This window comes from Chiroxiphia lanceolata, chromosome 4, assembly GCF_009829145.1.
Source record: "Chiroxiphia lanceolata isolate bChiLan1 chromosome 4, bChiLan1.pri, whole genome shotgun sequence".
Lineage (NCBI taxonomy): Eukaryota > Metazoa > Chordata > Aves > Passeriformes > Pipridae > Chiroxiphia > Chiroxiphia lanceolata.
This window is the reverse complement of record NC_045640.1, coordinates 74,105,768-74,132,710: the sequence shown is the minus strand read 5'-3', so window position 1 is coordinate 74,132,710 and position 26,943 is coordinate 74,105,768. Positions and strand designations below refer to the sequence as shown.

Here is a 26,943-nt window from a genome sequence, read left to right as displayed (position 1 = left end):
GGTGACATGAGGGCTATTTTTAGTCCCCTTCAACCACCTGCATGTCTCTGGGGTTTCTAGCAAGATTGCAAGCTCTTGAGAGGAAGGTCTGTTTTATGGACTGTTACTTCTATGGACTATCCCCTTTTTAGTGGGTAACATTTTGAATTACCAAAAAATTGATCTGGGCAAGCAGGTGTTTTGGCAAGGGACTGGCAGTCCATCAGTCCAGGCTGCATTTCTGGCTGAGTGAGGAGCTGGACTCCCAACCTCCCTGTGGGGCAGAGGCCAGTGGAGGAATAATTGAACATTGGAAAAGAAATGGGAGCCAGCCTTGCAGTCTCAGTTTCCTTTCACTTGTCCTGTGCCTCCAACTGGGTCTTGACAGGCTGAACTAGGATTTTCCAGGTAACAAGCTGGGCAGGTGCCTGGATGAAATGAGGCAGAATAGTTGTCTGTGTGTGTCCTTGCTGTGACGGGTGAGGAGGATGACACCAGGACATGGGGTCTCTCCAGATAACTCACCATCCACAAGCAGTCTGTCCTATGTTTCCCTTCACTCCTCCTTTCTCACTGGGATGCCAAGAAAATGGTGGATTAAAACAGACCCCGTAGCATTCCCTGATAATTGTGTTGATAGCAATGTTTCCATTGATGCTCACAGCAGACTGCTTTGGCTTGAGCAGCTGCTGGTAACTGCCTGAACTAACTCGTGCTGGAGGACATATCCAGCTTCTCCAGAAGTGGATGGTGTTTTCAGCAAGTCTTGGACAGGGTTCAAATGTCTGTACACTGTTTCCTGCTCTTGGAAATAAACTTTGGGTCGAGAGACAGTGTGTCAATGTCATTAAAATCCAGGAGAGTCCAAGTGCAAGTTAGTCTTTTGTTAAGGCTCTGAATTTTGAAAGGCCAGATTTGAAACAAAATAAGGTCAGTTAGATGGTAATATCAGGGTCAGGGAAATGAGGGAGGCCTGGGTTTCTGTATGTCACACCTGCAAAAGTTATCTGGAATTTTAACCTTGCAGGAATTGGCTGCAGCTGTCTCTGGTTGGATTCACACAAAAACCCAGCAGGATTGAGCAGCCAGATGACAAAGCCTGATCACCAGGGACAGCTGCATTTAGTGGCCAACCAGTATCAAGTGAGAACTTCCCTAAGGAGTGGCTAACAAATTAAATGACACCAAACCCAACTTATATTTGTTGCTCTTTCTTCTACAGGTCTGTATTCAGGGAGGTGATGGCTGAAAACCAGCAGGGACAGGTTTGAAAAACGCAGCTGAGGGAAAACCTGCCTTTGTGCAAGAAAGTGTCGACCCAGAGGTAACCATGTGGAGAGGAGGAGCATATCAAAGTTACAAATGAGACCTGTCTGCCATCAGATTGACCAGAATCCAAATGAATCACCTAAAAGTGAGTCAAGTTTTGCACACCACTGTTAATTTGAACGTTTGCTTGACGTATTTTTTTTTTTTCTGTGAAGAGGTGGGGAGCATTTATAAATACAACTGCACCTGTTCTGTGGTGAGGAAAAAAAGCACCTGCGCTTCCTGAACACAGAACTGTTCTTGCTGGGATGTGGGGGGTGCTTAATTTATCAGGTTCTGGGTTTCTGAGCTCGAAATACACTAAGTGACTCCTACTCTTCTGGCAGGGCTGCCTGTAGTTTTTCAAAGCAGACAGTTTCCGTGTGGCTGAGTAATAACGTGATTTTTCTCTTGGGAAAGCTGGGAGGTTGGGCTGGGCGCTCTGAGATGGATGACAGGTACACACAAGCACAGGATGAGAATTCAAAGGTGGATAAGTAGAGACTGCCTTAAAAACCCTCCTGATGTGGGGTCCTCGGGTGTTGAAAAATCAGAATTGCTACTTGTCTGGGACGCATGGATCTATTTGCATACAAGGATGGGTCCAAGGAGTGCAGAAGTGGATTCAGGTGTCAGGTATATTTTCCATGTGATTTTTTTTTCCCCCTCGTGCAAGATGACCACACAAACAGCAACGGTACGGGGCTGTGCTTTTAGGGGAAGAAAAACCCCTGAGGAGGGAAAAAAAGGCTTTTTTTCCCCCCTCTTTTTCCACGTGGCATCACCGATTGCTGAGAGCTGCCACGGCCGGAACCCCCTCCCCGGGGGCTGCGGGGGGTATCACCATCTCATGGTGGGCGTGGGGCCCATCGCGTTCGGGACCTGGAACGGGAAGGGGCCGGGCTGAGCTGCCGGGCGGAGCAGCGGAAGGAGAGCGGTGGAAGCGGAAGGGGCGGTGTGGAGGAGCCGGAGGAGCCGCGGGAGCCATGCGGACTCGGCGCGGCACCGTCCTGCGGCCGCCGGCACAGTCCCCCGAGCCCGACCATGGGCTGGACGAGGCGCCCGGCGGCAGCGCCGGCCCCGAGGAGCTGGCGGACGACGTGGAGCAGTTCCACGATGCGCAGTTCCGAGCCGTGATGGCAGCCCTGGACAGCGGCGAGGAGGCCGGGGACAGCGGCGACGAGGAGGAGGAGGAGGAGGTGCTGGGGCTGCAGCTGCCCGAGGAGGACAGCGAGGAGGAAGAAGAGGAGGAGGAGGAGGAGAAGCAGGGGCTGGATCTCTTCGTGGACCACAGCGCAGAGGAGGATGAGGATGGGAAAGGTGAGGAGGAGGAAAATGAGGTTGAGGATGAAGATGGGGACCTGTCCATGGAAAGCGACTTGGAGGAGAAGCGTCCGGACACCAGGCTCCCCCACGAGCTCTCCTGGGGCCAGCGGAAGCAGCTCTACTATGACACGGACTATGGGAGTGATGCCCAGGCCAAGGGCAAGTGGAGCCAGCAGGAGATCGATGCTGAGGAGGAGGAAGAGGAGCAGGAGGCTCAGGTGATCCAGAGGCGGTTAGTGCAGGACCTGGGGGAGGATGACTATGGGCTGGATATGATTCAGGGCTACTTGGCTGAGCAGCGCAAAACTCACGATAACATGGGGCAGAAGATTGACAAGGATTTGCAGGCCCTTTCCAAGAAGGAGCAGCTGAAGCTGCTGAAGCAGGAGTCCCCTGAGCTCCTGCAGCTGATGGAGGACTTGGAAGTGAAGCTTATGGAAATTAAGGATGAGTTGCACCCACTGCTGCAGATGGTCAAAGACGGCACTATCCCCCAAGGGAAGGGCAGTCGCTATTTGCAGACCAAGTATCATCTGTACCTGAACTACTGTGCCAATATCAGCTTCTATCTGGTTTTGAAGGCCAAGAGGGTGCCGGTTCATTGTCACCCCATCATCGAACGGCTGGTGGCTTACAGAAATATCATCAATGACCTTGCTGTCATAGACCAGAAGTTATCCCCACAGGTCCGTGTGCTTCTGAGGAGCTACTATGACAAGAAGGAAGAGAGGTTACGGAAGGAAAACAAGTTTTCCGTGTTTCTCACCATGGATGGCAAGAAAAACAAATCGAAACATGCCTCTGCACTTGCTAATGGCCAGGCTGCTGCTGCTTCTGAGTCGTCGGGTGAGTCGGAGCTGGATGAGGAGGCTGCCCTAAAATACTACAAGATGATGGAGGAGAAGCTGGCACTCAAGAGGAAGAGACCTGGAGACGAAGATGTGCTTGGAGAAGAAGCTGTGTCGGAAGGAGAGGATCCCAGTAAAAAGAGGGGGGTGACTTACCAGATGATCAAGAACAAAGGCCTCACGCCCAAAAGGAGGAAGATCGATCGCAACCCCAGGGTGAAGCATCGGGAGAAGTTCCGTCGCGCCAAGATCCGCCGCAAGGGGCAGGTGCGGGAGGTGCGCAGGGAGCTGCACAGATACGCCGGGGAGCTGTCGGGCATCCGCGCCGGCGTCAAGAAGAGCAGGAAGCTCAAGTGACACTCACTTTTCTATAAGAGCTGCCAGTAGCAGTCCTGAATCCAATAAAAGTTTTGTAAAGGATGTTGTGCATTTTATTCTTAAGAAAGTTGGGGGTAGGGTGGTACTTGGGCTTTTTTTTTTTCAGAAGGTGCCATCTCTAAGTGACACAGGGCAGTTGGCACACTTGCCCATGTGTTAAGGTATTTTCCTCTGTGGTGCTGTCATGTTTCCATAAACAGGGAACCTTGAGAGGTGGCAAGCAATGTGTCAAGCAAAGGGAGTGAAATGGGCCATGTGAGATTGGTGGGGAGATGGGATGGGATGGATGGATCTGAGGGTGGCTTGAGAAGGGGGTTCTGCTGCTCTCACTGTCTTCTCTTTTTTGCTGTTGTGTTCTGGTCCATCCTGTTCCTGTGTTGAGTTGCAGAAGGAGAGATGTGGTTATGGTATTTAATTATTTTAATTAACTCCTTTGTTAGTTCTTAAGTGTATGAGCACTACTTTTAGGTTGTCTTAAATTACTTAGTCTCATGCGGTCTAAAATAGTGTTTCCCCTCCTGAGTTCAGTGAGAAGCCAAGCGAGGACTTGTCTGGATCTCCTGTCTGTGATAACACATTAAGTTCACCTATGATAAATGCTAACTGTTGTCTGCTGCTACAGGACTAAGTAGCATTGCTGCAGTACAAGTGGGTAAGGTGTAATGTCTTCAGCTGCCAAGTAAACTCTCAGGATGTTTGGAATACTTCCATGCCTTCTAGTGGGTAAATGCATTTTAACCCCATGTCAAATTCTTGCCAGGAGCTGACTGTGAGTGGCCATTTCCAGCCCAGGCTGTAAAGGAGGAAAACGTGATTAATTTTTCTAAAGTATAACAAAAATTGTCTCAGGCAGGCAACACCTATACTTGGTCTGGAACAGGTCTGGGGAACCCATGTCTTGATTTGTTTGCCAGTACCATCTGAAAGGTATTAGTTTCCCATATGAAATTGAGGAGAGTAATTGCCAAGAAATGTTATTGCATATCATGGGGTTTTTTTCTGTGTGTGTGATGTTCTTGGGGGAAGTCAAGATGTGAGTGTGTGTACCTGACCCTGTGCCAGGCCAGGTGCTGTAATTCAAACATGCAGGTGCTCTGCTCATCCCTCTGGAAGTGAAATGTGCTGCTGTAGGGTTCTGATATAAAGCTTTATACCCCAGGCCTGTTCCTGGCAGGAACATTGTATTGCTGTCTCAGGAATATTTTGGTAATTTTCAAGGCTGGTGGTTAGTAAGCTTAAGCTGGACAGATGGGATCAGTCCTTCTATGTCCAGGTGGACTGAACAAATCTTCTGGTTAGAGCAGTGCTCTCTGTACCCTGGTGGCCAGAGGTGAGATGTGTAACCTTTGAGCTGTGGGGATAAATGTCCTTCACCTGTGCTCACTCATCTGCCCTTATTCTGGCAGCAATCAACAGTGTTGGCTGCTCTTTCCCAGGGAGAAGGGTCCCAGCCCTGCTGAGGAGGGAACTAGAGCTTTTCCCACTGGGAGCTGGGACTGTGATGAAGGCTGCCACTGATAACACTGAGCTAGGCTCTGGAGGCTTTGCCAAGAGGTCAGTAAGAGGTAAGGTGCTGGAAAAAAAAAGCAGCTTAGGTGCTTTTTTTGGGTGAGGAATGGTGTTGTGTAACAGGCATCACATGGGATGTGGAAAATATCCAGCAGAGGTGCTCCCTGATCTCATTACTACAGCACCTGCTCGTGCATGTTTCACACTTGGTACAAAAATGAAGGGCTCACTCAGGGTCTTTGATGGATCTGGCTCTCTGCTTCCTTGGAAAGCTACAGGCAGCTGGCAAGCAAAATTCTGGCAACTTCCATGTGAGCAGTAAATGAGGGAAATAACCAATTAGCGTGCCATTACAGACACGCTCCCCAGAAACACTGGGATTAAGGCTGGAGGCCGGAGGGAACGCGGCGTGTCAGCTGCCCGGCGCTGGCTGCCGGCAGATGGCACAGCATGGCTCCCACTTTAATGAAGATTAACTGGGCATTATGTCCACTTGGTTAGTTCAGAGATTGGACAAAGCCATCAATATCGTTCCTGTATGGTTTTATGTATCAGCGATCATGAGAAGGCCAGGATTATTAACCCCATGGGAGGGGGGATGCTACTGCTGTTCTAAGAAATACTCGTGCTAAAGGGAAATCCTTGGTGGCAAACAGGTTTGAAAATCCCAATGAAAATGCACACATGTAAAATCAGGGAAGGATCATAGATCACGATCAGGAAAATAAGCAAGAAGTGGAGCCAAGTTAATGCTGCTTTTTTCCTTTTCCAGCACAGTTACTGGAGAAGGTGCTGACACTGCCAAGGACAAGCTTCAGCTGTGGGATGGCACTTGTCCTGGCCAGGGTGCTGCTTGGAGTGGACTGTTGGCCTCAGTAGCCCCTAATGCTGGTTGGGACTCACCTCAGGTAACAGCTCTGCCTCACCTCAATCGCCCCCACAGCTGTGGAGGTACCTGCCCCAGGTCCTCTGCACCTGCTCACCTGGAGCAGGGTGATCCAAGGGATAGTCAGTCCTGCCTGCAATTGCATCGAAGTGATTCATATTTAAAGTGACATAGGTAGAGTGTAGGAAGCTCTAGGGTATGAGCTGCTCTTTTGTGTTTGTACAGAGCACAATGGCAGAAGGGGGACAATGCTTTCTGTATCACAGCCTGGAATTTCTATTTATACAGGGTGAGGAAAATATATTGACTATCTCATATGGAAATATACCTGCTGCTGCCTTAAGTTTTGTTAATGCTTTCCTAGTTGAGTTCCATAATACCCCATCAGACACAGTCTGGGTGGACATTGTTTTACTCTCATTAGCAAGTAGAAATTCACACCTTCAGCTGTGAGATTCGTAAAATAGATTAAAGCATCTGTTGAATTAGTTGCAGCATGTTGCATGACTTGGGGCAGCGCTGGAAAATCAGCCTCCAGAAATCAGTTTCCTTTACAGCTTTGCTTTTGCAGTTTTAATGTGAGATTGGAAAGGAAAGCAGCTGCGTGTTTCAGCTTAACCTGAGTGCACCGAAGATCTTCTTCAAAACTGGCAGATTTATGTGCTGCCTGCTTGCTGACAACACTACCCTCCACATTAAGTGCCCTGTGTTTACCCCTGTCTTCTGAAAGACAATCTATTTGACAGTTTTAATGTTAAGCAATACACTTGGACTTTGTATTGTCGCCTTTTGTCCCAGGATCAGAGAACGCCGCTGTCCATGCCGGGGGGAGGCAGCACACGGTGCAATGGCTTCGCTTCTCGGGTAAGAGCCCCTCGGGATCTGGCTGTCGGTGTCTGTGTCACCCCGCGCTCCCCCCGCGCCGGGCAGAGCCGCTCCCGGAGCACATCCCCGGCCCCGGGGGCGGAGGATGGGGCGGCCGCGGCGCCGCTTCCCGGCCGGGGCGGGGCGGGAGCGGGCGGCGATGGCGGAGGCGGAGCGGGCAGCGCTGCCGCCGCCGGCCGAAAGTTGCCGGGACGGGGCCGGAGCGGAGCTGCCCGCGGGCATGGAGCGGCGGGCCGAGCCCGGGGAGGCGGCGGCGGCGGCAGCAGCGGAGGAGGAGGAGGAGGCGCGCCCTTCCTCACCGCCGTTCTTCCTGCTGTACCCCGGCCATGGAGGCGGCGCCGCGGCCGCGCCGCCCGCGCTCTGGAGACCCCCGGCACCTCGCGGCGGGGCCGCGCTGCCCGTGCTGGTGCTGAGCTACCCGGGGCCGGACGGAGCCCGTGAGTACGGAAGGGCTCCCCTGCGCCGGGGGCTCCCGCGGGGCGCGGCCGGCGGCGGGCGGGGGGTCCCTGAGCGCCGGTCCCGGGGATGCTCCTGCCCGGAGCGCTACGGGCGGGGGAGGGCGCGGCTCCCGCGGCGGTGGAAGTGTCCGCCCGAAAGGTGCCCCTGCCCCGCAGGGAGCTGCAGGATTTGGGGGGGCCTGGCTGCTCCCCGGCGGCAGGGAAGGGCAGCGGGCGTGGACTGGCTGAAGAAGGGACAGTGAGAGCTCGGAAGGAGGCGGTTTGTGTGTGTGTGAGCCTGGCTGGCCCAGCAGGTCAGCAAAACCAGCCCTCCTGAGAGTCCTTCCCGCGCCCTTTGGGGAGAACTGGTGCCGGCCTCTGAAATCAAACAGGCTGTCCTGGACTCGGGATGGAGTTAGGGGCTGGGGAACCCCCGCTCGGGCTCCCTCCTGGTGCTGGCAGGGAGAACAAATCCGAGGCAAAGGCACAGCACGCTGGAGACGTGAGCAGGCTGAAGTGCATCTCTGTGTGGGGTGTGTTGGGTGGCAAATAGTTTTCTGCTTTGTAAGATTCTTTGTGATATTCTTGTGGTGTATTTGGGTAAGCTGGAGCACTGTGAAGTAGTTGGGTGTGCTTTAAAATAAAATAAAAACTGCACTCAGGAGAGGAGATCTTCCATCTTCCCTTTTTCATCCTTTCTGAAAATAGCCAGCGGCTTCATCCTCTGGGCTGGGGCCAGAGTGTGTGTGACTGAGCTTTTGGCCTTTGCTTTGCCACCTCCTGTCCCAGGTAAGCGTTCACTCACACAGGAGCTGGTATTTTTGGAGTAGGTATTTGTTTCTCCTTGGGAAGCTGATGTACTGAAAGGCATTACTCAGCAGAGCTGTAACCACTGAGGTAAGAAGTCCATGCCTGTAATGCCAAGAGGAGATGGAATGCCCTGACTTTGCTCTGAGCTCTATGAAGGACTGTCTGTGAGTGCCAACTTATGTCCAAAGTCCCTCTCTGGTAAATTGTTGTTGGAACTGACAGCTCCCTGTCAAAACCTTCTTTTTTTTCCTTGTAATTTTTTCCTAATCAGGAGATCTTTATCCCCTGTAAACCCTGTGATGTGCATGCAAGGGCTTGAGCTATTTCTGATGGAAGACTTGAAGAACAGTATTCAGAGCTGGTCAAACTTGGTTGTAAGAAGGCTGCTGTGTAGATGTGGAGAAACCAGAGCATCACTGAGCGTTTGTTCACAAGGAGTGGAGAGGCTCAGTGGTTGAGCAGTGCTTTATCCTGTGTCAGCCTTACTCTGTGGTGCCTGTTGGTGCAAGCTTTGTGGAAAAAACCTTTATAAAATGCATATTGAAGTTTCTTTGTTCTTTTCAGCCATGGAGGTGACAGCTGCGTGTGGAATGTCGTGTGTCACAGTCTGCTCAGGGACTGGCTGATGTGGGTCCCTTCCAACTGGGAATACTCTGTGGCTGTGATGCTGTGATTGCAGTATCTGAGGGGAACAGGAATCATCATTTATTTGGTGTATTGGGCTCTGTTTCTCCTGAGACCAACTCTGTCTTTAAATCTTGTTTTCATCATCTCTTGTTTTTTCTTTTGGTTTTTCCCAGTTCTCCTGTCTCTAAAGCAGCTTTCATTTGCTCATCACAGAGGAGTAGCAGGAGCAGTGGGTTCTGCTGCAAAGTCCTATGTGTTACAGTGAGGCAGTGGCCAATACACCAAAAAGCCAATATTTCACAGTATTTTGGAGGTTTATTTCAAGTATTTTTTTTCCTGTTAAAACCCAATCATTAAACTGTTCTCTCTGATTATCACCTGATTCCAATCATCAGGTGAAGGCCACAGCTGCTTAGGGAAGGAGAGGGCAAAAGCTTTTCAGGCCAGCAGCACCTGCTTGTCTGTTTCAGACAGACAGAAGGAGCAAGAAGATTTACTTAAACGTGCTGATCTGCAGTAAAACCTTAAAATACTTCTTAAATACAGTAAAAGCAAATTGATTAGGCTGTCTAAAAAAACCCCAGACCTAAAACAAAGTCAGAACCATTCCTTGCTCCCACTGAAAGCCTACACAATACCATGATACTTCAAGTAGACCTTTTCTTCCCATTTTTCAGTTGTACTCTCAGTTATGGGAGTTACTTGAATCCTTAAATACTATCTCGTGTTTCACAGTAGGTAAACAGAACCCACTTTGTCACTTAGTAATTAACTAAGAAATTGTGTCACCGTTTTTTTGGTTGTTAAACTTTGTTTTGCCCACTCCTGTTTGAGGCTGCAGGGTTCCAAGTAGCTGGTATTTGAGGTAATGTGCATATCTGTGTGGCAGAGGAGCCAGAAACAGGCTTTGCTGTGTAGATGCTGTGTTGCTAATTTTATCTTATTAGATTACATTCCATGTCAGAGGTGGCTTTGTCCTTTTTGCTTTATGATCTCTACACACTGAGGGAGGGAAAGCTTTCTCCTAATGATGGAAGCTCAGTTTGCTTGCAGGCTCTGGTAGTAAAAGTACACTCGGAGATGCTCCCTGGAGTCCAAAAGGTGGTTTGGGAATTTGTTTGGGTTTCTTTGCTTAGATTATTCTAATTTATTCAACTTGTGAATACTTGCCAGTACAGTTGAGCTCTCCAATACTAGTGGCTGACTAAGTGCTTTGCTTTCAGGTGGTTAGTCTTAAAATTCCAAGGCAGTCAGTTGGTAATTCTTTAATCTTATAAACATTTTGGCAAAAACCTTCCTTGTTTTGCAATCTGGCCAAAGCCTCTAAGGGCTTGTGCCAAAGTGTGGCTCACAGGAGGGGTTGTAGGACCAGTCAATGCTGTCTGACTGGTTCGAGATGGAGAAAGTGATTCATCCTGAACAACTTCTCCTCTGCATTTATCCCTGCATTATTTCTGTCCATTGGCCATCCTTGAACCCTGATGGAGCCCTATCAGACACGCTTGAGTTGCCTGGTAGTTTTATGAAAGGCTTTATGAAAACACAAATATTTGATACCTTTATTCTGTTTCTTAAAGGTTCTGTTGGTCTATAATTTTGAGACAGAGGATGGGGATAGGGAAGGGTTTCTCTTGTGGGTTTCAGGTGATGATAAAAAGGTCACAAAGTCAATAAGTCAGTTCCTCTTAGTGTTTGGGGTTTTTTTTTGTGTGTGTGTTTGTTTTATAATCAAAGTTTAAAAACATTTTCCAAGTACTTTAAATATCCCTATGGAGTATTTGCAGCAGGATCATTGCCTAAAGGAGCCTGAAAATAGAACTGAGCTGGAAGGGACAGACTGGCTTCCGTTATTTCTTCATGTTAAAAACAAACCAGTGAAAGTTGAACAGTTACTGATACTTTTTTTTTTTTTTTAGCAGACCTGCCCTGTGATCCTGGTGTGGGGGTCACTTACCAGCTGAGTTCAGCTGAAGACGGGGATTGTGAAATGGGAGCTGCAGGGTTACACCCAATGCTGTTTGTGTTTCTAATGGCTTCAAAGCAAAGAAATTAAACTGTCTGATAATGAGCTCTGTTGGATAATAGCTTGAGCAATAGCTTCTGTGCTTTGTAGGTTCTAAAGGGTTTATTTTGCCCCTGTGCTGCTTGTGTAGACCCTTTCCAAAGGTTAGCCAGGGCGAGCAGCTGTTCTGTAGCTGGTGGTGCATGGCCACTTTGTCTGGGTTTAAAGTTGGGAGTGGTGCAATGTGAATGAGGCTCTCACTGATGAAAGGGTGTGTAAATACATGAGTTAAGACACTCAGCACAGTTCGTAAACTCCGTTCTCTTGGGGAGAAGGAACAATAGTAACTCGGTGGTGAAATAATTCCCCTTGGCATGGCTGTAAAAACAGGCTGTGTGGTGCCTGCTTGGGTTTGGCCCAATGGGGGAAAGAGATGCTGAGTCAAAATGTGCTGCACCAGGCAGGAAGCGTTCACAGAAAGCAACTGCTTCCTCTTGTCTGTCAGAAATAGCAGCTCTTCACCCTTTTTTCCAGTCTTATGAGGGTTTTACATAGTGGGTGCTTTTTCCAAAAGCTGCATACATTGCTGTGCTGAACTGTGCATCCAGTGACCTGTTCTGGTGTTTCACATCCCTAGGAAACAGATGCACATCCTGTATATCAGTCGTGTTCTCACCAATATACAGTTGTGGTGACAGCCTGCTCCAAGGCTGACTGCCCATCCATTTCAGGTGGATGCTGTGGATCTGCTCTCCTCAGATACACTCGAGCCACTAAGGAATGAAGTCAGATAAGGGAATGTATTGGGGCCTGATATGGTAATTGAAGTGAGTGGTGAAGCAATAGTGACCTCAGTGTAGGAATGAGAAGGAAGCCTGTCTGGTGACCTGGGAGCGTTTGTCCTCTGAAATCAGGGCACTGTGGGATGGGCATACAGAGGAGGTTCAGACAGCCCAGATGGGACCAGGGAATGCAGTGCTGTCATATTATTCTCGAGAGGTTGAAAGCATGTTTCTTTGTCTCCTGAGAGGTAATATTGCTTCATCAGCCTCACCTGAGCAGCACCAATTCTCAGGTGAGGTTTTTAAAGTGTAAGATAGGGTCACACAGCTGTGTTTGTGGTGTTCTCCCTCATTGTTCTTCCATATGCATGTGCCCTGCTGAAAGAGCTTCCTTCTCAATCACTGAACTGCTTAGAGCCAGATGATTTTCCTCATTGTTTCCCCGAGATGATAAATGCATCCTAACACTTTTTTGCACGTGGGGAAATCTCAGCTCTAAGGTGCCCTTTGAGCAGGTGGCACAGCGAATAAAGCCCAAACTGCGACTCGCGCACCTTCCGTGAAAACAAAGGTGCCGACTGAATTCCTGTAGTGGCATCCCGGGATGTGTAAGGAATACAAATGTGCCTTTGTACCGCTGGCGCTGCCCCTCTGTAGTCCCGGGGGGCGTTCTGCTCGCTGCCGGCTCGACGAGCACAGCCCGCAGAGGGGGTGCCGTGGGACGAGCGCCCCATCGCCGTCCCTGCATCCGCGGCGTCTCGGCAGCATCCTGGGAATTGCGGGCGATCACATGAGCCTGGATTCCCAGCTCAGTTCATTAGTCAGCCATTTTGGTCACCACCCTGCTCACTGCGCACAGCCAATCCCGGCAGCACTGCCGGGCTTCGCAGGGAGACGGGCACCAGCACTTGGATTTCGGCAAACCTGGAGATCTGCCTCCCGTTCGTCCTTTGTTTTTGCTGGGGTCATCACCAGAGGAACCCATTCTTTTTGCTTCGGCTGCCTTTTTCCTCTTCTTTTCGTATTTTGGACCTGTTTTTCCCTCCTGCCTTTGATGCCGGAGCCAGGTTTTCTGTGGATGCTGAGGATCGATAGCCTCTAGCATAGCTGGAGACGGCAGTCGGTGGAAAGGAGGGAGGCAGAGCAGAGCGGGAAGGAGCAGCGTTTTTACCTTGCTTGATCCATGAAAAGGCCAGAGCATCCTCTGTGATCCTGAGCAATCTGTCCTTTTATCGCAAGGTATTTCTGATTTCCTTCTTCAGAAAGCTTTTATTTTTAGTTCTTATTTTTCCCCCGTTGTTGTTGTACCAGCTGAGTCATCATGTCTGCTCTGACGCCTCAAAGCGACATGCCAACCCCCACCACAGACAAGATCACTCAGGCTGCCATGGAGACCATCTATCTTTGCAAATTCCGAGTGTCGATGGATGGAGAATGGCTCTGCTTGCGGGAGCTGGATGACATCTCGCTGACACCCGACCCAGAGCCTACCCACGAAGGTACGGTCCGGTTCCTGCCCGGGATCTCTGCGGCCGTCGCATTGTTCCAGCCGCGGCACGAGTTGGGAGGGGATGTCTCCGGGAAGAGATGCTCTTGTCCTGCCTGCAGAGCCCGGACATCCTTTGCCATGTTAGAAAGCCAAATTACTGCTTCAGATGGTCCTTAGCGTTTGTCGGGTCTTCTGAAACCCAACCCTTTGAGAGATTTGTGCTTAATCCTTATTTTTTTAGATGTATCAGGTTTGTGTATCGCAGGAAGGAGGAAAACCGTGCTGTGTGCTCAGTGAGAACATTTGATGGTGATTTTGCGCTCAGAATGGGGCCGATAGCTCTTTTAGTGAGCTGCCAGCTCGTACAAAGGGAGCACGCTGGCAGCACCCCAGCGGCGGTCGAGGGGAGTTTTTGGAAAGCTCCAAGCGATTACGCAGCGATGCCCCTTGTCAGGTGACAATGCCATCACAAGTCCCCCAGCTGGCCCCTGGTGAGCGTGCTGCTCTTCGGAATGGCTGGGAAGGCTGAAGTGGGGAGGTGAAGCACATCTTGCTTTTTCTTGGTGATCTGGGTTGGTGGTAAAAACAGTTTATGCCAGGACGAGGATTGAAACCTCTCAGAGAACTGAAAACACGAGAGGACGTCCACACAGTGCTCTGCCAATCAAGTGGGCAAGAAGGAGAGGTGATGAATTTCTGCAGGAATTTTGCCCAGTAGCCACCAGCACTGTTCCCAGTGCCCTTGCTGGATGCACCTTTTGGTCTTAAAGCAAGGAGGCTGCAGCTTTTCATGCCTGACCCTTTTCCAGTAGCTCCTGAAAAGCCACTCCACCAAACAGCCTTGCTTGACCCGTTTGCTGCTGGCTTGTCAAGTCAGCAAAGTCTTATATCGTCTTGCTGGATGAGACAACTGAAATGGTGGTGGGGATTTAAATTAAATTCCCAAGGGACAGTTTAGTTTCCATTTGACAGCTGCTTTCAGTGGCGGCAGCCCTTGGGTTTGGATTTGGCTTGCCAAGTACTTAGTCACACAGTGGGATAGCAGACAGGTTTCAAAAGCAGAGACTTAAGGCTCCCTCTGAAGCATATCCCAGGGGCTCAGGGAGGTGAGTACAGGGAGAGCTGGAATTCAGCTCTCTTCCAATTCCCGTGTACCTGAGTGTGACATTCAGACCTTGTTTGGTCTTACTCAGGTGTTTTTAAAAATGTAATTAGTCACTCAGAGTAGCAAACAGAGCTAGAAAACAATATTTGCTCATTTCATTGCTGTATTATTTAATTAAAGTGTAAAAAAAAGAATTCAAGGAAGAGAGCTGTACTGTAAAGACCTCCATGGAGATGTTTATGCATAAATTAAGGTTGTTTGCTGAGAGGCATGAAAGACTGGTTGTTTGGGGAGGTGTTTTTGGACCTAAATCATATTTTGAACAGAGATAGAAGGTCAGGAAAAGTGTTGACAATAGAAGAGCTGACACAGCTGTATCCCAGGCATTGGATCTGGTGCTACTGCATCAGCCCTGCTGCTGTGTCCTCGGGGTGAGCACGGGGCCAGGGGCAGGATCATGGGCTTGTGTCTCTTGTCATGTCCCCATAATATGAAAAGCAGGCATGATATGAAAAAGTAGACATTACAAAGAAGGAAAAAAAAAACTGTAGACTTCTGCCCAAGGCATAACAAAGGGTGGCAGGTTTTTTTTTCCTTACAAATAAAGACAGTAAGTAGGAGATCCAACAGCTTGTTGAAATAAGGATTTGAAGCCTCTGGTTGCTCTCCATCAGCTCTTGTCCCTGGCCTCTCTTCACTCTGTGATCTGCTATGGCCCCAACCCTCACCAGCCATCCTGCCTTCAGAGCAATTCCCTTCCTGCCACCCAGCTGGAGCTGGAGATTAACTCTGAGCAAAACTTGTGATCCATTTAAAAGCAGCCTGTAGCAGAAGGGTAAATCATCAGTGCAGTTACTGAGTCGCTTGCAACTTGATATATTCCATATAGTCTGTAATATGGATGCTCAATTTAGCAATAAAAGCAATTCATTTGTTCTTTCAACTGTTAGGAACAACTCTGGGTGAGCGTGAAAATAAGCTGATTTTGGTGTTTGCTGCATATCTGCTGGGCTTAGGATAAGAATTGGTTTAAAAAAAAAAAATGATTCCTAATAAGATAATCAGAACTCTCCTGTGCTCTGCAGGCACCTCAAAAAGGAATGCAACACTGGTGGCTGTTATCCTTGTTTATTTGCAATATATGTGATGGCCTTTAAAGCATTTTTAGGGATGGAGGTGAAAAACACCTGGATCATATTTCTATTGGATGTTGAAGAGTGTGTGTGTGTATGGATGGCATTGAACACTGCTCTCAACTTGAGAAGTTACACAAAATGGCCTTACATGGTTTAACTGCATGTTAAATTTCTAATTGGAATAATCATGAGGAGCTTTGCATTAGAGCTGTGGAAATTATCCTCATAGGATCACCTTGTAATTGAGCCTGTAAGGAATACATGTACTAACTGGATGATCTGAATTTATTTGGAACTGTCAAGGATTACAGTATCCCTCCTTTATTAATCCTCTCTTTGCACTACAATGGAGAATTGGAATGATGTGTTTATAGTATGCAAAGATGAAATTATTTCTTTCACAAGGTAGAGATAAGGTCAGATTTTTTTTTTGACCACTAATCTAAAAGTTTCAGTTAAACACACATGGTTGTGTAAAATACCCCAAGCAGGAGCTGTTTCAGGAAAAGCAAATGCTCTTCTCAACACCTCATGCTCATTAATCTCTTACACTGGCTATTGAATCATCATTCAGATTCCACTTTTTTTTCTCCAAGTGTTTTTCCATGTTTCTTTGCACAATTCAAAAGGATTTAGGGAAGCAGCACAACCTTATTCATTATTTTTTTTGTTTTGCAAACTGGCAGCTGTTACTTTGGTTTAGGGTTTCTCTAGTAGTGTGGAATAGGAACAGTAAAGTGTTAGGAGAGGTGAAATTGCTCCATGGATTGGGCCTTTCCCATTATAAAACAAATCTGAACAGTAAATGCAAGTTAAATGAATTACAGTGTGTTCGTGGTCATAAATCTCTGAAATAGCACTTAGGTCATGTAACCCAGGCATCAATTCAGAAATTACATTTGAGAGTTGTTTTCTTTGCTCTTTTGAGCTGATTCAGTCTAAATGAAGTCAGATCTGGGAAACCTGGGACAGGTTTGTATCCCTAAGAGATAGTCAGAAGGATGGCAGAGAAACCTCTTGAGTGTCAGCTGAACTGGGAAGTGAAAGATGGGGGGGGGAAACCTCAAGGGTTTGGGTTTTGGTTTTCTTTGTGCAAACTATCAGGGGCCAAAATAGGATGAGAAATTTCCTAGCACTTTGTCATGTGTTTCTCTCTGGAAAGAGGCTGGTTGTGGAGAAACAGTCCATATCACTCCACACAGTTGCAACAGAGAGAAATTGGGTAATTATTTGATGGAAATCATGTGGAGACAGGAATAAAATTCAGGGTGGGATTACACCATTAATGCTTGTGATGTATGTTTGGTATTTACTTGTCCCATACCTGTTACGGAGAGTGGACTTGGAATTTCCAAGTCTTCTGTACTTGTTGATTTCTTCCTTTATGTTTTCTCTTGGGTTGTTGCAGATCAACTGCTGTTTTCTTCTATATGCAAGGTTCTCCATATACATACCTATTTTGAGATGGGATTTTTATACAGTGGGTCTTAAAAAAGAATTAAGTTACTTTACCCTGAATAGAGTGTTCCTGGCATTCCATGTTGCAGGCTGCCTGGTGGCTTCCCTGGTTTTTGGACTGTGAGGTGTTTGAATGTGATGCTGAAACCCTGTGCTGATCCTTTTCCTTTGTCAACACTTGATGATCCACCTCCTTTGCAAACCTGATCTGAAAGAATTCATTTAAGTATCTCCAATAATATTAACAGCATCTACTTAATTTTCTTCCTCAATCTCTTTATTTGCTATTAAATATATTCCTAAGGCAACAAATAGCAGATAATGCAATTTAAATATAGCAGTGTAACTAGAGGTTTGTTTCATGATAGAGCAGTATCTGTCCCTACAGTTCAGGGAATATGCTGGAGCAGATGTGGTCAAGCCTTTCTCAGCAGAGCTAACATGGCACCCTTGCTCAGTAATTTCTATATCAAGCTCAGGTTTCACTTCCCAAACCCGATGCTTTGGGGGTTTTTTTTAGGTTATTTTACTGACTGCTCAGCTTCTCCTTAGGAATGTGTTAAATAAAAACTTTTGTACTTAAAAATACTTTTAAAAGATCCTGACCTATTTAAAAACTCCTGGCCTATTCTTCCTGAAGGAAGAAGTGCTTCCCTGCTGTGAGGGTGGTGAGGCCCTGGCACAGGTTGCCCAGAGAAGCTGTGGCTGCCCCTTCCCTGGGAGTGTCCAAGGCCACGTTGGACGGGGCTTGGAGCAACCTGTGGTAGTGGAAGGTACAATGAGATGGGCTTTAAAGTCCCTTCCAGCCTAAAGCATCCTGATTCTATGATTCCATTTCATCTGTCTGTGGAAGATCTCGATTGTCATATCAACACACTGTGTTTGAGGCTGATAATATTCACTGGTTCAGGAAGGTTTTAACTCTGAACTGTTTTATACCAATATCTTCAACCTTTAAAAAAGTGCAAAAATTCAGCACTCTGTTTAATATCAGTGTTAAAATAATTTTGATGCTGGTCTGTTTTCACAGGGGTTACTTGTAAAAGCTTTTATTGGCATGGGAAAGTGTATCCCTGCCCCTTGAGCCAAACCAGTGGAGACGCTGCCCCTGTGTCAGCGAAGGGAGGGACTGCAAAACCCTTTGTCCCAATAATGGATGGGATTTTCCTGATTAATATATTAGTGATAATAAGTACTTCAGTTCCTTTTTAAGGACTTATGTCCAGTTCCATAATACTGATCTTCCTGGGAATCTGGTTGGAACGAGTTAATCGTTTTATGAAGACTTAAAAGTCTTGGTCATCCTGTTTTCTAAACTTGGTACAGACTTGGATGTTTTCCATCAAAATCCAAAGTATTGAATTTGTCTTAAGTACCACAAGGGCTATGAAAAAAGTAAGTTTCAGGCCTTTGTGATTTTTTTATTTGTTTGCGTGAAGGATTTTCCCCCCACTGTTGGTGGAATTTCCAGACAAGTGGAAAAAACTGTACAATGTAAGAGAAAAAATTAACTGTATGCAAAGTTCAGCTGGGTGCATGAAAAAATGAATAAAAATGAAAGTGCTAATTAAATGTGTGCTTTTGCCTCTAAACTGATGCAAATTCTGTAGCGCCAGGTTAAATTCATGCAGTTTTTGCTAGAAGGAAGACAGGGTTATTGTTTATAAGGATAGAAGAGAATATCTTTGTCTCCCCTGGACACCTGCCTGGGAGCCTTTATAAAGATGACTTGCTAAGAGTTAAAATAAAACCTATATGAGAGGGGGCATATGAGAGATGGAGTGGAGCCTGGCAGTTCTCTCTGTTCCTCTACCCAGCTACTGGTAAATCTGGTTTTGGTTACCTGTTCTTCACTGTTTATTCTTTAGATTAAGAAAAAACCTCAAAGTCTTGATATTAGAGAAGACCTCTCAGTGATGGTGTCTGGCTTCACTCACTGTGTGCAGGTAGGGATTCTGGGATGACCAGCATCTGGATCCGAGTCACAGAGTCCCATTTGTGCAGTGGGGTCCTGGAAAGCATTGGAGACAGGTCAGTCCACCACTGAGAGGTTCAGTGGGTCCTCAGGAGCCTGGAACACCTGTCATGAAAGACCAAAAGCCATAAATGTAGGACATGGGGCGGGGCTGGTGGCAGGAAGAGCATCACCAGGGATTTGTTCTTGCAACACCAGGGGATTCCTGTCATGAAAGTCTGTGTTGCTCTTGTAGCAGTGCTTAGCCATAGGGGAATGTTTGTTAAGGTCCCTGGTTTGTGAGGAAAAGGGATGGTTAAAATTCAGCCCTGTGAATACAGCAGTCTCCAAGGATGAGAGGACTGTTGGGCAGTGGCATTGAAGCATAGGGAGCTTTTGGGGCCCAGTTCTTTGTTAGCTGTCCTGGGATTTGGCTGCTGCTGTTTTTGTAGCTGCAGTGCCGGTGGATGAGCTGTTTACTACTCCTGTGGCAGGAGGCTGACGGTGGCTGTGTGGGAGGGAGGAGGGCCCAGCACTGGGTGTACTTTGCCCAGGACTTTGGCACAGGTGGCTTGGGAAGCGGGATAGAGCCTTTCCTGTGCTTCGGACCTTCCTTGGATCACGGATTAGTGCTGGGGAGAGCAGGCGTGTAAGTGGGGAGTGGAAAATGCTCAGGGGTCAGACCCTCCGGGGCTTTGTCCAGCTTGGCTTTCTGGGTTGGAAACCAGGGACTTTGTGGGTGTGCTGAAACCAGTTTTCCTTGTCCTGCCTGCTCCTCTCCCAGGATACCTCCCTCCTTCTGCCAAGGAGAGAGGTGCTTCCCCGATGGAAAACTTGGGGAATCATCATCACGGTGATAACAGAAAGCCTGTGACCCACATCAGGCTCAGCTGGGTCCCCTCTGAGGGATTTGTCACTTGGGGTGATGGTCATAACAGAGTTAAAGCTCTGTTTAACCTTCTTGAAAGCACCCTCAGTGTGTCCTTTCCCTGAACGTGCCTGTGCCTGCTTCCCACATGTGCCTGATTCCCTCTTGGGGCTGGGTATGAGGAAATGGAAGCAAATGCTGACATTGCTTAAATATCTCAAGTTCAGTGCTTTTATCTTAAAAATAAAATAATGCTTTTGTTGCTTTTCCTTTTAGGATGTGCTTTACAAAAACGTTGCTTGTGTTAATGCAGAAACAAAGCTTCTGCAGCTTTACTGAAAGCCTACCCTGATCTGGGAGGAAAATGCTTTGCTCTGTTGCTTTGTGCAGACTAATAAACCCTTTTGACTTGCAGATCTCTTGCCACTCTGAATTAAGCCTTGTATGATGCAAATCTCCCTTTCAGTTACCCTTTTGCTTGTACCTTGATTTTGAATCTTTCCTTTAGATCACGGCTTGCATGACATTTTTCTTTCTTTTCCTTTCCTTTTGCTGTTTGCAAAGACTCTTGGGAGGATTTGACAGATGTGGTGGAGCAATTGCGCGATGATTCCGAAGGTGCGTTCCACACATCTCACCCCTCTTGTCTGTGCCCATCATTGCCTTCTGCCCTCTCACTCTGAGCCTGAGTGCAAAATGCACTTTTCCTTTCCAGTGCCAATAGCTGTGCCTTTCTGGCCTTTTCTCTGTGTTACTTAAAATAAATGTTTCAAAGTTGGTTGTTTTACTATTTGTACTTGAAGGGGAGGTAGAAAAAGTGAATCAACAAGGGCTAGTTGCCTGCTACTAAATGCATTCAGAGGCAATGTTTTCCTGAGCCTGATAGAAATGCAGCTTAAAAGATTGCAGCAATATATGGAAGCTGAATTAAAAAAAAAAAATTCAGAAATAACCCTGAGGATTCAGATGTCCTCAGGTACTTATATTTACCTACTCAAGGCTTGACAAAAGTGACTCTAGAACTTGTAATGCAAAATGTTCATTAAAACTTGTGCAGTACTAAAAGGGAAATTTATTTACGGTGTTTCTTGCTCGATTCTTAAAAATGGTGTGAATGTGGAATAATTGAATCCCCAATTGAGGGAGCAGTCAGGCAAATTGTTAATTAGGTGAAATACTACTGCTGCTGCTTGGGGTTCAAGTGTTTGCAGCACAAAAGGCTGATGTTCTGATGCATTGAGTGCACTGATCCCTTGCTGTCACCCTCCATGGATGGTGCCTTTAACTGCTGTGCTGGTTCTGTGCCTGGGCTCTGCCTGGCAGCCTCACAGGCACAGCAGCTTCTCAGCCACTGGGAATGTTCTCCTCTCTCCTGGCACAACAGCCCATTCTGCTTCCCAGCCAAGGGCATCTCCAAGGCAGGCTTTAAGGGAAAGATTTGAGACTTCCTTTTTTTTTTTTTTCATAAAATATTGGGCTGATTTTTATGTTTATTTTGTGAGGTGGGATAAGTTTCCCTGTCATACAGGAGCAGCCTTGCCAAATGTCAGGCTGCTTTCAGTTGGTGTTTTTGCTGTAAGATGGATTCAGTACCTGGAGAACCTTGCTGAAATGCAAATTAATTGGCATTGTTTTCAGCAGGTTTGTTCACTTCTCCAGTGTTTCATCACTCCCTGCCTTTGATCAAAGTTACAGCTTTATTTTAGTTTATTCTTCATTGTTTTAGAGTAAATCATTGAGGAGTGATAAAATCTGTTGTCACCAGCAGAAGGACTGAGACCACAGTCACAGCTTAACCCTTTGAGGTCCTGTATTGCATTGACATTTGCCTTGACTTTCAGGTTCTTGGGTACAGATTGGACCTTTGAAACAAATGACAGGATTTTTTGGTGCTTTTGAAGACATCTTCAGGGAGCAGCTGGGTAGAAAACATGTCTGTTCTGTAGGAACTGCAATATTTAAGTAGCAAAGTATCTTGAGAGTTTAATTCCTTCGTTTGAAACCCAAACCCTGTGGAAAGGCAAAGTTCAAGGGCTGAGGTTTTACTTTTTGAAGTTTATGACATGGAATGTGTAGGAAAACCCAGGTGTAGAGGGTTTTCATCCTATAAGTTAATTGGTTTGCAAGGTGAAAATCTTGGATAAGCTGCGTATGCAGAACACAATTGCTCACAGCAGAGTAATGAAGCAGAAACCATTGATTAGTGTGATATGACAAATATTTTTCAATGCAAATGAGTTAATAATGGCAACCAAAGAGGTGTTTTCCATGTGGCTGTTGTGCACAGCTCCTTTAATTCTGCATTAGGGATTGATTTGCTCCTAGGTGGAGTCACTGTGGATGCCTGACTTGCTGCCCATCAGATCAATGACCTTGGCCAGTGAGGAACCGTGGTTAGAGAGGGTGAGGAGGAGGAGGGCTCTGTGTCTGATTTTGCACTGTTATGCCTGCCTTTTTTCCTGAGTCTCAATTACCAGTGATGGTGACTGTCAGCTAGACTGCAGGTCATAAAAAGGACTGCAAATCCAGAACAGGTTGTCTGCTCAGTGTGCCAGATCCATCAACTTCAAATAGTAGCTCGCTCACTAAATTCAGTCTTTGCACAGTGCAGTGCTGCTGTGAGCATTGCATTCCTACATGAATATTTGGAAGCTCTCTAAATGATGGAAATAAGTTGTGAATGCCCAATCTCAGCCTTTTTGTAAGGTGTGAGCCAGGACAGTCAGCGCTTGGACAGGACACAAATAGCAAACTAAAACCCTCAGGGGGTTTGACGGCTCGGCTGCTTGGCAGGAGGAGGCTGGGAGGAGACAGAGGAATAACTGGCCGTGTTTGCCATTTCTCTGAACAAGGGGGCATTTGTCCATGGCAGCAGATGTGGCCTGGAGCACAGCTGGGCTCGTGGCTGTCCATTGATGGCAATTCCAGCTGGCTTGGTGCTGTCTGTGCACTCCCTGCTCCAGCACACACCTGCCCTCCTTCAGCTGCTCGGGGTGGTACCTCCCGGCGTGGTTTCAGGCAAGTTTAAGGAAGGAGACATATGGTGCTGCTTCACCCTGGAGAACAAGGGGGATGAGAGGCCTTGTCCTGAGCTGCTTTTGCAAAGACTGAACAAAGGGGCTGTTTTCTTGGGTTTGGATGGCGCAGCTGCCCCCGCCTTGCACTCTCGCTGTGCTGTGGGGTTTTCCCAGCCCGAAGTGATGTGCACTTGGGTGTGGCCCTGTAAGGTGTGCTCCTGGCTCTCTTTTTGGCTGGTGGGTGCTGACAAGGTGCCTCATGCTTAGATCTGTACCCTTAGGTTTCTGCTGCCAGGCGTAGTTTATTCACTTGAGAAGGTGGAGGTTGGTTCTAGGGTCTGTGGCTGTTCCCAGCAGCCTTGGATAAGTGGGCCTTACAGGGATGAAACAGCCTGTGCCAGGGAACTGGGGCTCAAAAATTGGATGTGTGTAGGAAGTGTCAAGGTCTGGACATCTATAATGTGGTAGAGGAAGAATATAGTTCTGGGAGACCTGTGAGTTTTAGGATTTAGAAGGAGCTGTCAGAGGAGCCATGAAGATCTGCTCCTTACTGTCAGCAGTAAAAACCAGGGGTGTTGATAAAACAGAGATAAATGGGAATTATAAACAGAGATTAAGTGTTACAGCCATGCTGTGAGAGAAATGCCAGGTGGGATAGAGATACACTGCTGGATTAAGTGTGAGCAGGTCCATGGTGATCTTAAGATGGAAGAACAAACCACGAGTGGAGGGTTCTTACCAGTTTGTAGCTGGGGATGTGAATTGGAAGAAGTGACAGCCATAACACATTGTCATAGTGTAAAGCACAGGGTTAACAGTAGGCTTCAAACTTCTCCTAATGAAAATTGGGAGCTTCTGTAGTTACTTGAAGTACTGAGGCACCCTCAGTATGATACATTGTCTGTTCCTATGTCACTGTAGCTTTGGCCATAAAATGCTAGTTGCTGTTGATTTTTCTCCACAAAAGGCCTGCAGAGTGCCTCGTGTGAAAGTGTCACGGCCCCAAAAATGTCCTCAAAGCTGAGGAACAAAAGGAGAAAGGTGGGATGTTTAGTGTAATAAAAATAGCTTTTGTTACTCAGCAGAATTTTTCTTCCTTCTTTAACAGACCCCAATTACCTCATGGCTAACGAACGCATGAACCTGATGAACATGGCCAAACTGAGCATCAAGGGGTTGATCGAGTCGGCGCTGAATCTGGGCAGGACACTGGACTCGGACTATGCCCCTCTGCAGCAGTTCTTCGTGGTGATGGAGCACTGCCTGAAACATGGCCTCAAAGGTAACCGACCTGTGGGGAATCCTCGGGGCTGTCGGTCATGACTGGGGGGACAAACAGCAGTTTTGGTTTAAAAACCTGCAGGAGAGTGAGGAGAGGCTAAGCAGGGTCACTGCTGTGATCCCAGTGGACCAGGAAGGGAAAAGAACCTGGAGGGAAGTGGAACATTGAGGTGCTGCAGGTGCTTGCCATGTTTGACACAGCAGTCCAGATGTCTCGGGTGTAACTCAGTGATTAGGGGTGAAACAAGCTCTCAGCAAACTCATGACTCTTTTTTCTGCACTTCCTCATGCTTTACGGACATGGTCTCTTGCTGGAGGAGGAACTGCAACCCAGAGGTCTTTTCTCAATAGCTCTGTCAAACCTGAGGGTTTGGGCTGTGTGCAGCTCATGACTTGAAGCTGCTTTTAAAGCAGAGCGTGTGTTTAACTGTACAAGAGTCACAGCTCAAATTGCCGAGTACCAAACTGTTCTTCAGGTGCTGTCCTTGCCTGCTAGTAGGTGAAGATGAAAAGCAGAGGGGAGTGGAACCAGGTGCCTTCATGGCCCTTCCCACCCAAACCGCTTTGGGATTCCACGATACTAAATGCCTGCCCAGCAGCAGTGGCCCCAGAGGAACCTCTCTGGCAGCTTTTGGCTACTCTTTGTTCACTTGTTTGAGAATGTGTTATGTCAGCATGGGCCTAACAGCTTCATTTTTTGTCTCTTTGTTTTCTAGCCAAAAAGACTTTTCTTGGGCAAAATAAGTCCTTTTGGGGACCTCTAGAACTAGTAGAAAAACTCGTTCCTGAGGCTGCAGAGATTACAGCAAGTGTTAAGGATCTCCCAGGGCTGAAGTAAGTACACTCCTTTATTGCACGAATACATAGTATGGTTTTTATTGTGAGAAGGATCCTCAAGAAGGGAAGGAGGGGCAAGTACAACCTTCAGGAATACATCTGCCATCTGCTGTGATACAAATGGATCGTTGCTCACCTATTCTTAACCAAGGATCTGCAGAGGGAGAGGACAGGATATATTCTTGCTGTGTTAAGAGCATGGGGACTCAAGGACAAGAGTGCCTATGTTGCTAGCACTGAAGGAGTTATGATGTGTCAGGCATGGGAACAGCCTTCGCTGTTCATGAAATCAGACTGCAGAGGATGGGAATTAACAGGAAGGTCATGACAGGTTAAATAGTTTTGAGGCTGATGTCTGAGATGCTGAGGGAGGGTGGGGCTATTAGAGCTGATGGTGACTGTGCCTTGCAGAGTGTCTGGAACTGTTTGTTTCTGGCCTTTGCAGGACACCTGTGGGCAGAGGAAGAGCTTGGCTTCGCCTGGCTCTGATGCAGAAGAAACTTTCAGAGTACATGAAGGCCTTGATTAACAGAAAGGATCTTCTCAGGTGAGTGCTGGCCTTGCTCTCAGGTTGGGTTCACTTCTGCTGTCTTGTAAGATCTTGGTCATCTTTGTCACCAAATGGTCAAGTATATGTGTGCTTTTTTTGAGAAGGGGTAATATCTGTGAAATGCAGAGCTTCCACTTAGCTTCTGAATTAAGCAAGAACACTGTTATGTCTCCTCTGTCTCAAATATACCTTAGAATTAACGCAAAGTTTGGTTCTGAAGAGGTGATTTGGTGAAATATTTGCACAGAGGAGATACAACATTGTCTCACTGTAAAAGCCTGGCCCTGGGTTGATTTCTGACCTTGTCACTTCATTCCCACCTGACTTGAAAAAGCCACCTCACTTGTCTCTCTTGCCTGTGCCCTGCAGTGAATTCTACGAGCCCAACGCACTGATGATGGAAGAGGAAGGTGCCATCATCGCTGGCCTCCTCGTGGGCTTGAACGTCATCGATGCCAACTTCTGCATGAAGGGAGAAGACCTGGACTCCCAGGTACTGGGGATCACTTAATGGTTTTGTTCTGCTCCTTTAAATTGGACAACTCATTAATTTTGCGTAGCTCACTGGCATAATGGATCACTGCTCTAGTGCAGCAGGTATGATGTCGTAACTCTAAACTGACACAACTGGAGACAGGGGTTTTGTCTCAGAAACCAAGTGTTCAATGTAAAATGTAAATTGCTTTTTCCCCAGGTTGGAGTTATTGATTTCTCCATGTATTTGAAAGATGGGAACAGCACGAAAGGCAGTGAAGGGTAGGTGCACACACACAGTTGTCCTGTTGCTCCTCTCTTGGGAACTTGTATTCAAGTATTCCAGGTTGCCTTGTTTCTTTTTTTCCAGAGATGGTCAGATAACTGCTATTTTGGACCAGAAGAACTATGTGGAAGAACTCAATAGGCATTTAAGGTAAGACATGATCTGTTGGCTCTTTATTATCTTGTAGAAGAAAAGAGAAAATGGGATTTTTAAAAAAGAAGGAATTACTGTAGGGTTTTTTCTCTTCAACAGTGCTACAGTAAACAACCTACAAGCCAAGGTGGATGCCTTGGAAAAATCCAACACTAAGCTGACTGAGGAGGTAAGTGTGGTGGAAAATCATCTGATGCTTCAGCCTTAGGGAATCAGGGAGTAGTAACAAGGGAGGGAGGAGTTTATTCACATTTCTGGTGTACTGAATGATGGGAGTTTAGTGATGGAACTGGAATAACTCACCTGCCAAGCAATGTCACTGGCTGTTGCTACTGAGCATGAGGTGGAAAAACAACCATATGTTTATGTAAATTTGCAAAAAATAAAACAAAGAGTCATTACAAATAAAATATTTAGTCTGAGCATTACAAATGGCTGGTACATGAGGCATAGGTACAACTTGTGGTTTAAAATGGGTGTTGCAGCGCATTAGTAATGGCACGGATGTAGTAAAATGTTTTGGGGTCAGTTCCCTGACAAAATGGGTGACAGGAGGTC

The 26,943-nt window shown here is 47.1% G+C and overlaps 2 protein-coding genes across 14 annotated transcripts in view; both read left to right on the top strand.

Annotated features, from left to right (window-relative positions):
- The first annotated feature begins 1,983 nt into the window (after positions 1-1,983).
- Positions 1,984-3,881, top strand: UTP3 (UTP3 small subunit processome component). The gene is made up of 2 exons (XM_032685579.1): positions 1,984-2,099; positions 2,130-3,881. The coding sequence occupies exon 2, from the start codon at positions 2,274-2,276 to the stop codon at positions 3,816-3,818; it is 1,545 nt and encodes a 514-aa protein (XP_032541470.1). The 5' UTR covers positions 1,984-2,099; positions 2,130-2,273; the 3' UTR covers positions 3,819-3,881.
- A 2,263-nt stretch (positions 3,882-6,144) lies between these two features.
- The window catches only part of RUFY3 (RUN and FYVE domain containing 3), a 31,847-nt gene continuing 11,048 nt past the window's right edge, over positions 6,145-26,943 (top strand). For 4 of the 13 annotated variants that reach the window (XR_004356614.1, XM_032685562.1, XM_032685572.1 and 1 more), the window contains exons 1-9: positions 7,329-7,556; positions 20,352-20,405; positions 23,913-24,086; positions 24,802-24,919; positions 25,368-25,469; positions 25,842-25,965; positions 26,167-26,228; positions 26,317-26,382; positions 26,485-26,554. Coding sequence is in view for 12 of the 13 variants with exons in the window: in XM_032685562.1 (XP_032541453.1) it covers positions 7,340-7,556; positions 20,352-20,405; positions 23,913-24,086; positions 24,802-24,919; positions 25,368-25,469; positions 25,842-25,965; positions 26,167-26,228; positions 26,317-26,382; positions 26,485-26,554 (987 nt within the window). In the remaining variant the exon portion in view is untranslated. Of the gene's footprint in view, positions 6,257-7,039; positions 7,099-7,328; positions 7,557-12,586; positions 13,277-19,547; positions 19,569-20,351; positions 20,406-23,912; positions 24,087-24,801; positions 24,920-25,367; positions 25,470-25,841; positions 25,966-26,166; positions 26,229-26,316; positions 26,383-26,484; positions 26,555-26,943 lie in introns of those variants that run through there. The other 9 variants (XM_032685564.1, XM_032685563.1, XM_032685574.1 and 6 more) reach the window with 9 other exon arrangements.